The sequence below is a fragment of the Petromyzon marinus genome, chromosome 1 (assembly GCF_048934315.1).
Source record: "Petromyzon marinus isolate PM22_M1 ecotype Great Lakes invasive population chromosome 1, UKy_Petmar_22M1.pri1.0, whole genome shotgun sequence".
NCBI lineage: Eukaryota > Metazoa > Chordata > Hyperoartia > Petromyzontiformes > Petromyzontidae > Petromyzon > Petromyzon marinus.
Window position 1 is genome coordinate 28,786,877 of NC_133667.1, and position 18,358 is coordinate 28,805,234.

The following is an 18,358-nucleotide window of genomic DNA, read 5'->3' on the forward strand; positions in this document are numbered from 1 at the left end:
TTCCAATGATACATGTGTACATTGATCTTCAACACTGATACGTAAACATCTTATGTATACTGCATATGTCTCTTGTGTATATATGTCTCGTGTGTACATATGTGTGTCTACATTGCCTTGGCTTAATTTCAGCTGGATATGCTTGGGGGTGAGCTCCTGAAAATGTCCCCGATCCCTCCCGAGAAAATATTCCATGAGAAAATTAAGTCCCATGCACGCCTACATAGGTCTTTTATATTTAGATATTAATTTCTCTTCGAAGTTTAATCTTGGTTTATTGGCTGGCATCCCATAATCTTTCTAATCTTGGTTCCATTAATGGGCACGAAAACATTATTCTGATCTGTTTCTGCTCCAGTTTGGTCATAGAAGTGGCTGCACGAGACTGACGGGTCACTGTGGAACCAACTTTTTTGCTGTGGAAATTATCATCTGTAAATTACCACTGAGCATAATTTTCCTTTACACAAGTGGCCAAAAAAACCACAGAACGTGAGCTAAAAAATATAAACATGGCTTCACTTATTTTCACATGTTAGGAAAGGACAAACAAACATTATTTGAAATATTAACAAGATTAACAAATTCCAACGATGGCTATTTTTGAAATGACTTCACAGTCTTTCACGCTTTAGTTAACTCGAGCGTATTCTTGCTTTACTTAAACCAAAGTATGGTCAAATGCGGATCAGCAATGCACGTGTCCATACCGTAGCACTTGCGACCAGTCTCAGAGAGGATGAAGCCTGAGGGACAACGGCATTCAAAGCTGCCGAATGTGTTCAGGCACGAGCCCATCATGCACAGGTCCTCCTCCGATGAGCACTCGTCAATGTCTGTGCACCACACACCATGGAGGGGAGAAACACACACCATGGAGGGGAGAAAGCAAGGCACGGCGACGATGAAAGCTGAAATCGGTTGTGAGAAGGGAGCCAACGAGATTGATTGTTTCCGCTCGTCCACACGGCTGTGACCTACGCTGTTGTACGGCGTAACATTTTCTCTTTCCCCTCGTCCCTTCGTGCTGCTCGACTCTGCAACTCCCTCCCATTGTCTCTTTCCCCAAGTTCATACGACCTTGCTCAATTCAGGAAACTTGTTGAGTCCTTAGGTAAATAATTAAAACTTGCACAGCCCGTTTGTCAATCCACTACCGGATAAAGGAATCTCAATCATTGTTTTTTCCTTCTCCATCCTTCACCCCAAAGGTCAGCGTGAAGCAGGGAGGCAACTCGGGATCAGTTCATAAATCACCCGCCACTAATATTAGCCGTGGCTGGCGATCTAACTCAGGTTGCTAGATTTTACAACACAGACTGCTGACTACTGCACAATTGCTCCTCGGATAATTCCCTTCCGCTAAACAAATCTTGAGTGCTCTTTCTTGCTGATCGTTTTGTAGTATAGGCCATTGGGCCTGCGCACACCAACTGTGATTTAAAATTAAACATGTTATTGAGGGCACTGCTGCATATGTGCTCTCACGGTTATGCCGTTGGAGCACTCTGTGACGTGTTTCACCTACATCACGCTGAACAGAATCAGAATATTTATTGATACTGGAGGAATCCGATGAGCTATAAAGCTCTTTTCACAGATGTCCATAAGGGGCGGGTAAGGACGTTACAACAACAAACAGTACAAAAACACGATAGTAGTGCAAAGTACAAGAAAGGTCAACAAATCACCCACACACACAAACAAATACAGCACTAAACCATCCACATCCTACCAGGCAAAGCCCCACTGAGGCATTAACTTATTTCTCAGAAGCGACTTGGCCACAAATGATGGCTCAACCGAGTCGCCCATCATTTGGACATTTACAATATCAATGCACGTTTCTAAATATACAGGCGTCAGGGTCGGGATCGAACCCCCGACCTCCTGCATACCAGGCGAGGACGATAACATCTCGCCACCGTGGCGAGACCAACGCGCGGTAACCACCCGAAAATACATTGTGGACATCGGTGCACTGTGGGTGTTGACCTTGAGAGGTCAGTGTTCTTCACCTGTGCACGCCTCTTCCTTGACCTCGTAGCCCGGAGGACACATGCACCGGAAGGAGCCCTCCAGATTCTGGCACGTTCCAGGCGCACACATGCCTCGGAATTGCTGACACTCGTTAATATCTGTAAAAAAACATACACATATATAAAGTCCGCGAGAGTATTAATTTTGTGTTCGGCATGCGGTGCAAACGGTTCGGCCGTTTTGATGTAGGTGTTTTGCTCACGCTACACGTAGACGATAAATCAACAAAGGAACTGTATATTGTTTAATTTGGGTTTCCGAGTACGATTAATGCGTAATTGTCAGACGCGAGAGTTGCTTCCTACAGATTAACATTTCATCGTTGTGCGTCCACATACCTCTGCAGTTCTTCTTGTCAGCGGTGAGCTCAAAGCCTTCGTTGCAAAGACACTTGAAAGAGCCCACGTTGTTGATGCAACTGCCAAACTTGCAGACGTGAGCAGCCAGAGAGACGCACTCATCCTTATCTGTCACGGCAAGGAGCAGAGAGAGAGAGAGAGACGTTTTTAGGGCAGAAAATAACAAACAAACTGAAAATTAAAGGACTCAAAAACGAAAATGGACAGATGTGCCAAAACGTTTTTTCCGTGTTTATGTAAGCGTGTTGTGATTAAATGGGTTTTTCACGTTTATGATAGTCTACTATGTTTCATAAACACATGGGTGGCTGAGTGGTTTCCCTTCAACGTGACTTTACCGAAAGAGCTAAGAATATTAATTACTGCAGTCACGAAAGCTTTAAATCAAAATTTAAAACCTATGGAAGATTTTTTTATTTAAAGCTTTCGTGACTGCAGGGATTCATATTCTTGGTTCTTTCGGTAAAGTCACGTAGAAGGGAAACAATAAAATAATGTGGTTTTCACACCTGGTGATGATTGCTTGTGTTGCAGTCGAAATGTCGTGAAAATTTTATTGTTTTATATTTTTATAATTTTATTGTTTCCCTTCTACAGTACGTGACTTTATCGAAATAAATAAAGAATACCTATGGAAGATGTTTGGATTCTGAGGTTTAAGGGCTAAAAAAACCCTTCCCCTTGCATTTGGTTACTTAACTTTTCATCCATAACACAGATTTTTTTGGGTTAGATCGTGTCATCATATATATAAATGTGTCGTTAAACCCGCCACCACCCGACACAGCCAATTAGTAAGGTTTGTCACGTAAACAGAGCATGCCAATTCGTTACTAGTACAGCACACCGGTGTGTTGGAGAGAAAAGCCACGCCATTGACAATCTGAGTACGACGTTTCGCCAGTAATTACAACTAGCTTCATTGGCGTTTAAATTAGTAACTCAACTTAAAATCGCTACGCAGTTATTGTTTAATCCTATTCTTTGGGTCTTTCGGTAAAGCCACGTAGATAGAAAGATAAAATAAAAAATATCACGACGTTTCGATCGCAACACAAGCAATCATCATCAGGTGAAAAAAATAGCGTTAGAGCTGCTGAGGCAGGATGTTATAAGGTTTGAGATGGGTGCAGCCCAAGGGTCATAAACGAAGTGGGCGGGGCTAGTGGATAAATGTGCATGTCAATGTAAAATTTGAGAGTTGAGCTACCTACACGACGACGAAGCTGTGGAGGTGGCCATTGTATTGTGAGAGATTAGCATGTCAATGAAAGATCGTAGAGCCACCGCCACATCAAGGAAAACGAGCAACGGTGGCTGTGTTAGTGAGACATTTAACCTGTTAATGTAAAGACATTTAACCTGTTAATGTAACACCAGAGAGTCGAAAATAACTACTAAACATCACAGCCAGTTATTACTTAACCTGGTTAATAACGTCCTTCCAATGATTGCTCAGTTTGTACCCATCTTCTCAGTTTAAATTGCGTCTATGTTTATATATCTGGATGGCTTCATGAACGAATCTTTGCTGATAGCCAGTGGGTTTGCAGAGTACCTTCGTCTTGGAAAAATCTATGTCATGTGTGCCCACAGCATTAAAACAATGATCAGCCACGGCTGAGGTATAAGTCCTACCGTGTTTCAGTTCTGCCTTATGTTCACGAACACGGTCCGAGACATGTCGCTTAGTTTCCCCAATGCAACTACTGCCGCAGACACAGCTTAGTTTGTAGACGCCGGGTAATTGCATGTCAGGGATCACATTCTTCACAGATGGGATCAGATCACAAATTTTATGTACTGTGTTGAATCTTGTGTTTGCTCATGATTTTGGAAATATTTTTGGTGACCCCTGCTATGTATGGCAAGGCGATGGTTTTGATTGGTTCCTCAGATGGTTCTTTCCCAACGGTTGGGGTGATAGCTTTACGGATTGTGTAGTCTGAATATCCATTCGTCTTGAGGGCTTGGTGTACATGTTCCAGTTCACTGACTAGGTGGTGATGGTCAGAAATAGATCGAACTCTATGGTGGAGAGTTTTGATGAGGGAATTATTCTGGGATAGATAGTGGTGGGAGTCAGGTTTTAGGTAGGCATCCGTATGGATGGCTTTCCTGTAGACAGTGTCCCATTGAGCCATCTGGTCTCTTTTTGATTAAAACATCCAAGAAGGGTAACTTGCCATCCTTTTCCATGGTGAATTTGATGGCTGCGTGTATGGAACTGATGTGGTTGAAGAATTGGTCCAGAGCTGGTAGGCCATGTGGCCAGATGATGAATGTGTCATCTACGTACCTCTTCCAAAATGATGTAGGGTGGATGCCTGGATGGCATCTGCCTCAAATTTTTCCATGAAAACATTGGCTTAATTCTACTTGTGAGGTTCAAAGACGTTTAATGAATGGACAAAAAGGTAGCCTCCTGCACTTTAGCCACAACTATGCACAGATAAACATTGTACGTGATGAAAACTTAAAGAAGACAGAAGTGATTCCCATGTAAACATGCTTCTGACTTCTTTACGTTTAATGCACTTTGCTTTTTAAACCATGATGATAGATTGTTTTTATTCAAACAATGTTTTTTGTTTAAATAATGCTAGAAAAAAAATTACAGAACGAGCATTCTCACGCCGGCAAAGCTTCAGCTATTCTGCTGCGGAAAGACGCATCCGCGTTTACTCAGCCGTGTGCTTGGTGGAGAAGAGAGCGGGGCACTGCGCTTAAAGAACACACGCCGTGCCCTCTTAACGCACAGCTCGTTGACACAACGACTTTAGACTCCCGAGCCCCATCCACCGTGAAGGATTTCGAGGAGGTGAAAAGAGGGGCACGGGGTCGGCGGCGGTCGTTCACCATGGAAATATCGTGCACGTGCGTTGACGACGTACCCATGCAGTCATTGTTTGCCGAAATCTCGAAGCCGGGGAAGCAGAGGCAGTTGAACGACCCCACTGTGTTCCTGCACGTGCCATTGCCGCAAGGTTGGCGCTCGCATTCGTCCACGTCTGATTGGAGTCGGTGGAGCGGGGTCGTGGGTGGGGGGACAGGGTGGGGGAAATCATGGTGAACAAAGGAAAATTCACGTGTAGTAGATACACACACACACGCCCTTGTGTGTGACCGAGGTTTTAAGTGTTTGTTCAGCTGCAGAAGGTGACGTGTTGACATCAGCGGGGTTACCCATGCACATGTTCTGGTCCTCCGTGGCCTTGTAACCGTTGGGACACATGCAGCGATAACTTCCTTCCGTGTCCTGGCAACGCCCAGGGCTGCAAATCTCCGGCTTCTCGGAGCACTCGTCCCGGTCTTGAAAAGAAAAAAAATAAATAAAGAAGACAACGACAAGAATTAATGAAAGGTGTGTGACGTGCAAAGATTCCTGTTGGGCTTTTTTTTTTAGAACGCACAGCTCGGCGCTCGCCATCACCGGGACATCAGAATGCACTGGAGATGTCTGCACCGCACGAGACGTCGTGGCATCCAGGAAGACGACGATTTACAATTTTGGTGCGAATAATGCTTCATGATAGTAAATAATACTTTTTTTACGGGCCCAATTTGGAACTAATCCGATTGGTGCTGCCAAAATTACGAATGCAGCAGAGACACAAAACAATGATAGCCGGGGGGGGGGGGGGTTAACTTCTCAGAGTTCATATTATGACGCAGGGAACATTTAATGGCAACGTTTTTACTTGCAGTGCTGTTTAATGCCTGATAAATCTGAAGTTAAAGAACAGATGGCCAGTGTGTAAATGAGTAAGTAGTGACATAGTTGTCATGAGTGAAGCTGGCCAGATGCTTGTATTCCGATGCTCCGCAATTACTTGTTTCATCACTATTATGGTATTAAATGTTTTCTGGCTGACTGTACATGATACTCATAGCATTTTTTATTATTTGGTTTGTCATACTTGTGAATTGTTAATGGTCATCTAGACTATGGCCATATGGACGACAGAATCAAGTGCTTGCAGTGATCACCTACGAAGGCTGGTTATGCTACCACATCAGCTCAATATTCAAGGTTGAGTTGACAAAAATACAATCGGATATACATTGCCATTGAAGTTTAATAAGTCATAATAATTTAGTATATTTGGTAATCGTGTCATTCTTATAACACAGGGCTATCACAAAGGCAGTTGTGCACAGTCATAAATTGAACCCAAGTTGCTGGGACTGTAGCATGCACAAAGAGACACACACACAGCTATAGGCAGACGTAAAGATATACCCACCTATGCAGAGACCAAATGGAGTCTGCGTATAGCCTGGAGAGCACTCGCATCGGTAGCTGCCAACAGAGTTGATACACTCAGCATTACGCTGACACATCTTCTCAGCACTGGCACACTCGTTGATGTCTGTGAAGGAAAATGCGCATTGGTGTTATTTAACAAATATTGATTATACTTAGCTTTCTTAGTACCTATATACGGGCCCATTGAGACGCATGATACATTGCCCGTTTTTGAAGGGTGACCTGGGTTATAGCAAGTAACAGAATTCACGAGTGATTTGTGGGTGAGATGGCGAAGTAAAAATGCATCTGTCATAAACCCTCTTTCACCCTACACAGCCAATTAATAAAAGTTGTTCCGTTGGCAAACGTGTCGATTTATTATAGCTTGAGCACACAGGTATGCTGTGGATAAATACGACATTTACATTTGGTAATATAAAGGTATACAGTGTATACTTGCACAGTGAAACAAGTTAGTCATGGTTAATTAGTTTCCCTCGATGGTTATGTTAGGTTATAATACATTACGTAAGATATTTTGAAGTTATGTACACATATTTACGTGGTGATCTGTTAAGTCACAGTTAATGTTTTATATTAAATGTTATAAATCTTATTACAATGCCGTGCTAGTTTATCAGGGTTGTCATGTGATCACTAATGATATATTTCTAAGCCATACTAATCCTATAGCCATCGACTTGGTTGAAATTTGTTTTTGTAATTTACCTCTCTTTCAATGGATGCTCTAATTAGTCTTCACCAATAGTAAGTACTAAAGTCACGTAGGTATGATAACTACGTGACTTTACCGAAAGAACCAAAGAGTATGGATTCCTGCAGTCACGAAAGCTTCAAATCAAGATTCACTAGTAAGTAGTTTTGCATAAAGCATCAAGGCCATCAAAATCAATCGGATGTTGTTGTTGTTAACAGCCATGTTCCCCAACAGCCATAGTTGTGTGTTGTGAGTATTCGATGTTTCCCTTGTGTTCTAATATTTATACCCCTTCTGGCCAACATAGCATTTATCACAGATTCAAATAATCTGGTAAACTCAATCTGTTGTTTTCTTGGATAAAGTTCACAGTTAAGAGTTGTTGTAATTTTTGTACGAAAATTCATATGGATTTTGTTTTTTCCAAAAATCTCCCCAATGTAACAGTGACTCCCGCAATATATGGGGAGTTTAATTGTTTTTATTGCATTTTAAATTTCTTCTCTTTTGTTCCACGATTTTTTTTATTAACAGTCAATGCTCAGCGTTGATGTGTGAATTGTTGTATCCATTCAATCATAGAGCTCTTTTTTCGACTTGCTTCATTCCCCATCGCTCAGACTTTCAACAATCTGACACTCGTCGTACGCATGAATGATCGCTAAGCGTGTCCTGCAAGTGACGCGGTTTCGGTGATGCACAATGGAGGATGTGTTGAGACCACAGCGGTGGCAAGAGTCAGTAAATATGACGATATCTCACCCTCGCAGATGATCTGAATGTCGTTGTAGAGGAAACCCATCGGGCACTCGCAGCGGAAGCTACCAGGCAGATTGACGCACATCCCGTTGGTGCATATGCCCTGGATCTTGGAGCATTCGTCAATATCTGTGACGGTAAACTCAGATCGATTGCTTTGTATTCAAAGCATAATGCAGCCATACACACGTTGGTAAAAAATGTTGCGTGCCCAAGTTCGGTGGATCGTGCAGAAGTATAGGGAGGATAGAGCACTCACCAATGCGCTCGCCTGTATTGATATCAATCTCGTAACCAGGTGGGACACCTCCGCAGAGCTGATTGTGGGCCTCTGTAGGGAGAAATGTCTTGTTTACACAACAAAGTAAATTACAGGTGTATTTGCAGTACAACCACAGATAAGTGACCCATTTATTGTAGTAGTAGTAGTGGTAATAATACGTTATGTAACCAAATCATAAGCTCATTTGCTGATTTTTTTGTCACCAGCTTGCAGCCAACTATTCTTTTCTCTCACTGGATCATTTCCCATTTGCTTAATGTCAACTCAAGTCTCAACAAACTTTATTAGCATGCATTTACAAACGCAGGTATTCAGTAACACTTGCAGTGTGGGTGTAACATCAGACTGCGTATCGACTTCCTATCTCAAACCCATTTTTTTATATCATCTTGGGACCTTTTTATTTGCCAGTATCAAAGTATGAGAAATATTAATATAGGTTTTACCTTTGCTGGAAATACAACCGCTGTGTTAAGATGTTCAAACACCAAATAGAAACCTTTTGCAAGGAATAAAGTTACTGCATTAACCACACACACTTGTGGTGAGCATGCAAACACACGCTCTGATAACAAACAATGCATATATAAGACAATGCATATATTATCAGAGCATGTTTGTATGCATGTACACGACAAGCATGTGTGGTCAATGCAGACTAGATTCCTTGCAAAAGGTATCTGCAGTATTGGGTGTATGAACATCTTAACAACCTGTTGTATTGCCAGCAAAGGTAAAACCTATTCATATTTCTCATACTTTATCTATATTCATAGCCCTTGGGTCTTTCGGTAAAGTTAAGATTTATCAACATCGTTGGCCTAGAATTGTAGTGATCTATTTCCTTTCCGAAAGTAATACGATTCAGCATGTGGAGAAGAGCATGAGGATGGAAAACCCCCGAGATTAAAATGACTTGATTTATGAGAAGTAAAATCATGCAGTGGCCTCGCTCCATAAGAAACGAATTCATGATCACTTGCGCTGGAGATCTTCTGCTCCACAAGTGCAAGTGCTATAACATTGCCACCTAAATGCATAAAAGTTTGGCTAACGTGTCCCTTAATGTGTTAACCTGCCCTTACTGAGATGCCATATTGAGCTTCATTGGTCTTAATCCAAGAAGGTAGCTTAATTGATATTGCAGCCCACCCTCGGGAGAAAGTTTAGGGTCACTGCACAGCACTTGAGGAAGCCGTGTTGAGACATATATCTACCACGAGCCAAGGGGGTTGGTCAGTATCGTCTGTGGTGGCAAATGCGACCACTGTCCAAGATGGGCACTGTCCGTCATGAAAACTAAAACATATTAGCATATGTACTATCTGTTCTATAGATGCTCTTTCTATATATTTTCATATTTCATAGATTTTCATATCACACAGTTGTTTTTCTTCTTCTGAAATTGCGGTATATTGTATGGCAAACATCCTACATTGCCCTTCTTTAAGGAGCTGTTTTATAAATAGCAACTTTGCAATCATATATATATTTGTGGTTTAGAGATGAAATACTCGTAAAAAAATCGTAAGGCTTTGCCACTCTGAGTGGTACCAATAAGTATTTTTTTGGCCCAATGGTTCAAGGGCTAAATAGCTACATGCAGACAGCAGAATGGTGGTTGCATTACTGGTGGAGATGGTTGGGCAGGGCACACAGGGCCTGTTCCAGGCTTTTCCCACGTTGTAGCTGCAGCAGCACTCCTTCTCGGTCAGGTTGAACGACAGCTCGTTGTCGCAGCCAGCCGCGTCGTAGGTCTTGTAGCAGAAGCTTTTGCGCATGTCTGCAATGTCAGTTGTCGTGTTGAGAGACATCAGTTTGAATGTGCACCGAATTTGGTCAGTATTTACAAAAAAATTGTCTCAAACATTTCCTTGATCCTTCCGTTTAAGATACAGTTCATTTGTCGAAGCAAAAAAAGATGGTTTGCGAGTAACAAGTGCTGTCATGTTATATCACAAAACCTCAACCCATTCATTCATACAACGGCCTATTCTTTATGGCAGTGTTATTGCCCTGTTGAAGGAAGCAGTTTTTAGGTGGAGTTTTTTTAAATTTGTGCTTGTGCAACACTGTCAATGTAGCTTCACAATGAAAGCCTATCATGTTATGGGTAATTTTTGAAAACTTTGCTTCATCCCACATCGAAGATATAAGTGATCTACCAATTAAATGAGCATGGGGTAGAGCTCATCTCCTGTTTACAACCATAGGCAACACTTCCACGTTCCTGTGGTGGTGACCAGTCTGTGCGTACAACAGCAAATAGTGAGGTTCCACGATAATTGGGGCTCGTTTTACAGACCCCAGAAGGATGGAGGGCAGCGTTGTCTCCCGCGCAATATTTCAACTTCGCAACCTTCCAATTACGAACTGCGCTGCCCGCCCTCGGTGCAAACAAGTTTTGCTGAGCAACAACACCGCGCTGTACTCACCCATGCAGTTGTTCCCTCCATTAACCTGCATGTAGTCGGGTGGGCAGACACAAGTGTAGTTCCCGACAATGTTGTAGCAGGTGCCAGGACCGCACACCGTCGGAAAGTTGGCACATTCGTCGATATCTGAAAAACAACCCCGCCCCCGCGCAATTGAAACACATTGTCTCAGCAGATTTCAAATGGCGAACATCGTTGGGCTCGTGGGACACATGTCCGCTGCCGAGAAAACATGAGTCACCGAGGTGGCCCTGGGAAAGGGCGTGGCGAGACGTGTTACCTTCGCACTGCCGGTTGTCTTCGTTGAAGCGGAAGCCTGGCTGGCAGACGCACTTGAAGCTGCCGAAGGTGTTTTGGCAGTTTCCACCCTGGCACAGCCCCGGCAGCTCGGTACACTCGTCAATGTCTGCACGGACGGGGAAATGGGTTCAGTGGAGTATTGTGGCCGATATTGGCAGGAAGAGACCGTCTTTGTGTATGCTTTGTGAAAAAACATGCGCCACTGGAAACAAAGAAACGTTTTTTTGTTGCCTCTGCACTAACTTGAATTTTAACTGTTAGATTCCACGTTTAAAAATGTGCGCATTGTGTAAGCACAGGAAGCAAACGGTAGCGTGCATGAGTTAACAGCATTGCTATTTTGTGGCTAGTACGTGATTTGACCGACTTACCTTCCAAGATGACGGTGTAGGGGTTTGGTCTGAAGCCTTCACCACCAGGACAAAGGATCCTGTATTCAGCTGGAGTTTGTGGAGAGACAGAAAGTACATTTAAGTGGATAATATGCAACATTTTCTTTGAGTAATCCCATTATTATAGAAGTTGTATCCAAACGAATTATTTTAAAACAATCATCCTTCATTGTTGAAGTAACAGCCTATGCACGAGAGATAGTAAATATATCAGGAGCAGCCATCCAAGTCAAGTAAATTAATTTTTGCTTCAACACATGGTGCCTTTCTGGCACAAATCTGCCACTCAGAGCGCCATCATCACAGTAATACTTAAAATAAAAATAGAACATTCTATACATTGAGAATATATATTATCTATAGTTATTTCAAATATATGAAAATAAAAGCCAGTTGTGGCTGTGAGTTAGTTGTATGCAAGTGCAAAGAGATGCGTTTTTGAGTTGCAACTTGAATGTGGCGATGGAGTCGACTGTGCGTATTGCTTCAGCGAGGTTATCCCAGAGGTGTGGTGCTACAAATGAGAAATATTTGTCCAACCCCATGGTTTTGTGTTTGGTTTTTGGTGGTTGGAGGAATGTTTAGGTGACAAGAGCGAAGTTATCTGTTGCCACCTCCTCAAGCTGCCACCACCTCTCATGGTTTTGCAATGCAAAAATCGATTCTAGCACAAGCAGATTTCGTTGATCCATCTCCGTGCTCTACACTCCTCTCTAAGCAGGTTCCCCCCTTTGGGTTAATTCTTTATTTATGAGTCTCGACCACCGACAAACCTCCCTTCTAGCAACATGCTCTCTACAAAATTACTTTTGTACGCTCTCTAATCCACGTGTTCCCTTTCGTGTCTCTGCATGTGCCTATGGTTCAGAAACATGGACATTGACAACGAAAACTGAATACATAAGCTGAAAACACAACGAAGAAATATGGAGAGGTGCCGTCCGCTCGGAGTGACACTGAGCGATAATATGAAACCCACCACCCAGTAAAGGGGAGGATAGAGCCAGTGAAGCAGAGGTTTGTGCGTTGTGCTTTGAGCCCAAGTTCAATTTCCGGGTCCGGCCAACGTCAGTCGTGAGTGAAATCTCAACCGATTCTGGGCTTTTCCACGTTCACTAACCAAGCACTGATCAGTGTGGTGAGGTATGGTTAAATATCCCCAGCGGGGCCAAAAACAGCATGGGGGAGGCCTACGTCCAGTGGGCTACAGATGACGATTGGCGGGTGATGATTAATGGAATGAGGAGTCGCTGACGTGCGAGACAGCGCCGCGGGTACGCACTCGTGTTGACGACGGGACAAAGCTCGCATGGGGCACCCCAAGCTCGGCCCAGGGAACAGCAGCACGACGAGCGTGAGATGCCGATGCCAATCTCCACGTTGCAGCTCAAGGTGCCGTCTCCTCTCTCCGTGGACTCCAGGAAGCACTTCCCGACTCTGTAGTCTGTCCCGGGCAAACACATGTGTAGATCGGTAAAAAAAAAAAAAGTCGAAAATATTCATCGGCAATAAATAATCTTTTTTCTGCATTGTGCCTTTCGCTGAATGAACATCGTAGGTTGCTGCCACAGTGCATAACCATCCTTCCCCTGATTTTATAAATGAATACATGATGCAAACTGGTTGTTCCGGCGTACAGAAATCAGGACATGTGAAAAGTAAATTGCGAAGCTGGTAGAACAACTCAACCACTGTGGGAGAGCAATATCAGGAAAGTTTAAACACACACAATTTTTCCATGTCTGCAGGTCCGTCCACGCGATCCAAAATTCAAAGTCTTTATTTCTACTTCACCGTGCGGATTAAAATACTGCGGAGCGAAAACAAAAAAAAACGCACCCACACATCCTTGGCCTGAGGGACTCATTTGGTAGTCGGCAGGGCAGGTGCAGAGGAAGCTTCCTTGTGTGTTGGTGCAGATGCCATTGAAGCAATTGCTGGGATCAGCGCACTCATCTTTGTCTGCACAGGGTTTTGCACATTTCCATGAGTTAATACATGTCCTAACTTGTTCCCCCCAACTGTCAGCGTGCAACTGTTAGTTTGTAACATTAAATGTGATTCAATGACATTCTCAAGAAACAAAGGGGACAATGCCGTTTACTGACCACAGTTTTATGCATTTAGGTTAAGTATTCGATTCTATGGCTACTAGAAATGGCCACATATGAGAAGAGCCACTTCGATGAGCCATCATTTGTGGCCAGGTTGCCTCTGAAATCTTAGTGGGCTTTACCTGCTGAATAAACTAAAATAGTTTAACAGTTTAGTCCATGTCTGGTTGTGTTTGAGGCTTCCTCGGATCAAAAGGGTAGCACTGTGTTAATGCTAACATTTTAGAACGTAATCCACAAAGTACAACGTGTAATTGATGTCACACACTTAGTTAAACAGCAACAAAAATGCCAATATGGTGGCACTATTACATAACAACAACAAAAATTGCACTCATAATACATTATTATGCACTTTTTCATTATATTCTTTTAAAATTAAATATATTCTAAGATGCATACATTCCGTGGGTCATTGTAGCTGCCATGTGTGCAAGAACAATAACATTCTAACAAACGACTGCGAGTGGAATCCATGCAACTCAAGGTCTGATGGACAACCCCCTGGGAAAAGAAACACGCAGATAAGGTGCCGTTTACACTGGAAAACCTCCCAGCCATAGCCTTGGCTGATGGGACGAAATTCGATTAAGTTGCATCCCTCACCTGTGCAGTTCCCTCCGGTCTCATCGATTTCATACCCAGGGTCGCACACGCACCGGAACATTCCGGGCACGTTCTCGCACTTGCCAAACACGCAGATGTTGTCGAACATGCACTCGTCGATATCTGGAGGGAAATGAGAAGAGAGACAGTGGAACCTTGACGCTTGAAACCCCCGACCATGATGCTTTGCAGGCTGTAGGCGCTTTGGCAAATGAGTGCTGCTCACCCTTGCAGGATCGCCCATCGACGGTTGGCACAAAGCCCATCTCACACTCGCAGCGATAACCGCCAGCCGAGTTGAGACACTGGCCAAATTCGCAGAGATTCACGTTCTCTGCACACTCGTCCATGTCTGTAGGGGGACAAAGAGAGCAACAGAAAATTGATGTTATATTCATGACAATGTGTGAGGGGGTGGGGGGGCGGGGGGGGAGTTGGCAGGGGGGGGAGGGAGCGATTGACTATACTTCACTCCACGGAAGTCAGTGCAGGTTGGTGAAGGGAACACCTTTTGTCTTGTCCCTTGCTGACCAGTATGGGTGCCCATATCCAGTACTTTTACTACTCATTTATCTAAGACATTCAAGCCTCTTTTCCACAGTGAAGCAGTGCACATATATATGAAATTATGCAACATGTCTCTGCTCAGATGTGAATGCTTTATTGAAAAGGTCACGTAACAAGCATCGGGTATTATGAAGAACATGTTCCAGTTTTCTGGAACGTGCAAAGAAAATATACACACACACACACACAAAAGCATTTGGCCCAACGCTCCAGGCAGAACCTTCTTGAAATAGTCTTCATAAGTGATTGCGACTTTGCTGAATAACTTTCACACCAACAAACACGAGAAGGAATGAACGAAAGGAAAACACTCGTGAAAATACGTCGCTCGTATTATCTCATCTCCCCCCGACGTCGCGTTGCGTGGCAGGTCGTGGCGGCGGCCACGGCGGCTGCGTGTGCTAAGTGCAGCCTTACCCACACATGTTTGTCCATCGCCCGAGAAGCCGTCTCTGCACACGCACGTAAAAGTGCCAGGAATATTCACGCACTTGGCCTCCGGGATGCAGTTGTGCGTCCCGTTGGCACATTCGTCGACATCTGCCGGAGGGCGCGCGGGGAAAAAGAGCGGAGGAAGAAGAAGTAAATCCTACATGGCAACGTTTTTTGCACGATTCTCAAAATGCTCCAATGTTCTGTCAGCGGCACTTGAGCTATAAATGTTTTACTTCCAACCTGAATGCCGCTGAGTTGAACGAACTAAAAAAATTTCCATAGAAAATACTTCCGAATGTGTTTGCCTTATTCATAGCAAATTAATTCTTATTATTCCCTTCTAAATTATTATCGCCTGAAGTTTGCTGTGTTGAGGAAAGTGATGACGTGTGCTTACCTTGGCATTTCACTCCATCTCCAAAGTATCCTTCGATGCAGGTACACTTGAAGCTGCCCTGCACGTTTGCGCACGTCGCATGCATATCGCAGTTGTGCGCTCCAATCTCGCATTCGTCCACGTCTGAAGGAATGAAAAAACAAAAATGAGGCCAAATATCAGAAGAAATTCGATGCGAGAACGCATTTGCCGTGCAACTGCACAGCACAGTTTGTCACAGATGATGTAAACCTGCTGCGCACGTTGCACTATTCAATATATTAAGCTCTCTCCGTGCGCTAAATGTGAAAAAGGCCACACACTCGTGGCTGCCGCATGGACCCTGCCGCGAACGACTTTTCAACGTTTTTCGTATGCAAAATTAAAAGCAATTTTCACTCGTGCGTGCGGACGCATAGCTAAATTACATGTGCCTTCCACTCAAAGGAATGTGGCGCGCGCATCAAACCTGTGCATCCTGTGGAGCCCTTCTTGACGGTGAATCCGACCTTGCAGTGGCAGATGAATGAGCCACGTGTGTTCTCACACTTGCCGTGGATGCAGATGTTGGGGTTCAGCTCGCACTCATTCACATCTGCCGGACAACACACTCGTTTATTGTATTGTAGTAATCTGCTGCAGCACCGATGAGCCCTTTCCAAGGACTTGATGTAAATAACTGCACTACAGATTTATCTGTTTGCTCCGCATGTTATCTGCGGCTGGCTGCACTTGACCATGACAGAGTTACTGGGGTCTCTAACTTTGGCCTGTGTTCAACTTTCTCATATAATTATTCAGAAATAATAAATTAGTGTTGACAGGACTAGATTAGGTAACAATAGCCTATTTTAACCCTGAACTATAATTTGCTCGCCTATTAGTCACTAAACTCAGAAATGTCGTTCTGTAAGTCATTACATCACAGGATATTTGTTAATGTCCAAAAGCCTGCCATACCATTTGCTCCCTTGCCCATCATTTCCAAGCTATTTATAATAAGGTACCAGGACGAAACTCCGTAGCCACAGGAGAGGCCCAACCCAGATGTTTCATTGAAAGAAAAAAAAAATGTGCTCCCATTCCAAAGGCGCTCGTTCTATTTTTTAATGTCAAGAGCGGCGGGGAGCTTGTTGGGAGCTCACAGCGCGCGGCTCACCGGAACAAGTCTTCATGTCCACGGAGGAGATGAAGCCATCATAGCAGAGGCAGCGGTACTCTCCCGGAACGTTGGTGCACTGCCCGCCGTCACACAGGTACGGGTTGTCCTCGCACTCATCAATGTCTGAAAGACAGAGTGTGGCAGCACTTGACCGTGATTCGTACATCGTGAAAGCCGAACACATTGGTCAATAACACTGGCCTTAAAGGGACAAAAACATGATAGCTATGATTCTTAGAACGTTATGAAGAATGGCCATTGCCTGAAATGTCTTTGATTAAATTAGCAATATACATTTTGGACTTTCACGACAGTGTCACCGTTGCGTGTGTTGAGTTTCTTCTTGTTTTTGTTTGTGCACCGCCGCCAGTGCGGTCTCGCATGAACACATATTCACACATGGTGGATAATTACCACGATAGCATAGAATAACTTATTTTATGTACGTGAACGCTTAAGGGCTGACAGAAGTCCATGCATATGATCAGTCACCTGCTTGTGTATTTGGTCATTTTTTAAAAGCAGTGTTCACAGATTCATGTCATAGAAAAAGTAAACAGTCTTGAAAGTGTAAACGCCTGAGTGTGTCGAGAATGTGTTTTTGGCACAAGGTAATGTTGAAGCCTCTAAATATGAGTCTACGGAAATTTGATATTTATGAAAAGTGCAGTCGTAATTATAATTGCTATTATATAATTTCCATTAGCATTTAGTAGTAGGTAGTCTATGAGGCACAATTTCCAATTAAAGGCTATTTTCGTTCCATCATGTCTAATATGGAGAGTGACTTGTGAAATGCTGAGGGAAAAAATAGCCATAATAATAATGTATGCATGCAAGTTGAAATTCTTTCGCACCCTACGTGGCCAACCGTGCTAATCAGCGGTGCAATTTCGACAAAAACGTTGAGTAAATGATCAATATGAAAATAAAGCATGGAGAGATGCATGCTGGGAATTACACAGAAAGACCAAACGAGGGGCCCGTGGATTCAAGGGACAAACGCAAATTTATAGAGATAATATTGACTGTAAAGGATGGTCATTTGTTTTGGACACAACACATTGCTAGAAGGGATGATAGCAGATGGACGAGGCTGGTGACAGAATGCCAGCCAAAGGAAGGAACACACCCAAGAGGGTGACCGCCAGAGCGATGCTGCGCTGAGATGATCTCATGGGCCGGTGCGAGATGGGTCATGACATCGTAGGACCATGAGAGATGGCGATGAATTAGGGAGGAATTAATTTCAGGAGTGGCGAGAATATGACTGACGGTGGAGGTTATACAATAACTGTCTATAAATTGGCGTCACTCACCAGAGCAGCTGCGTGTGTCTGGCAACAGGGCATAGCCCCGCTCACAGCTGCACTCATAGCTTCCGTCTGAGTTTGAGCAGTGGGTGTCACAACCACCGTTCATGATTGTGCACTCATCAATGTCTGTAAGAAAAACATAACAACAACAATAACCACAATTCAACGTCGAATATGAACAGCTATGTTGATAAAATACACAGAAACAAAACATATACGGCACCTGTTTTTTTTAACAGCACAG

General features: G+C 43.6%; 1 protein-coding gene across 1 annotated transcript in view; it reads right to left on the reverse strand.

Annotated features, from left to right (window-relative positions):
* Positions 1-18,358, reverse strand: part of LOC116939489 (fibrillin-2-like) — an 84,431-nt gene that overhangs the window by 28,632 nt on the left and 37,441 nt on the right. Inside the window, exons 29-49 of the mRNA XM_032947916.2 lie at positions 18,118-18,240; positions 16,796-16,921; positions 16,106-16,231; positions 15,658-15,780; positions 15,243-15,365; positions 14,485-14,610; positions 14,259-14,381; positions 13,378-13,500; positions 12,821-12,982; positions 11,518-11,586; positions 11,127-11,252; positions 10,847-10,972; positions 10,042-10,194; positions 8,388-8,459; positions 8,132-8,257; positions 6,647-6,772; positions 5,586-5,711; positions 5,294-5,410; positions 2,379-2,507; positions 2,019-2,138; positions 711-836 (exon numbers count right to left, since the gene is read on the reverse strand). Of these exons, the coding sequence (XP_032803807.2) occupies positions 711-836; positions 2,019-2,138; positions 2,379-2,507; positions 5,294-5,410; positions 5,586-5,711; positions 6,647-6,772; positions 8,132-8,257; positions 8,388-8,459; positions 10,042-10,194; positions 10,847-10,972; positions 11,127-11,252; positions 11,518-11,586; positions 12,821-12,982; positions 13,378-13,500; positions 14,259-14,381; positions 14,485-14,610; positions 15,243-15,365; positions 15,658-15,780; positions 16,106-16,231; positions 16,796-16,921; positions 18,118-18,240 (2,571 nt within the window). The remainder of the gene's footprint in view (positions 1-710; positions 837-2,018; positions 2,139-2,378; positions 2,508-5,293; positions 5,411-5,585; positions 5,712-6,646; positions 6,773-8,131; positions 8,258-8,387; positions 8,460-10,041; positions 10,195-10,846; positions 10,973-11,126; positions 11,253-11,517; positions 11,587-12,820; positions 12,983-13,377; positions 13,501-14,258; positions 14,382-14,484; positions 14,611-15,242; positions 15,366-15,657; positions 15,781-16,105; positions 16,232-16,795; positions 16,922-18,117; positions 18,241-18,358) is intronic.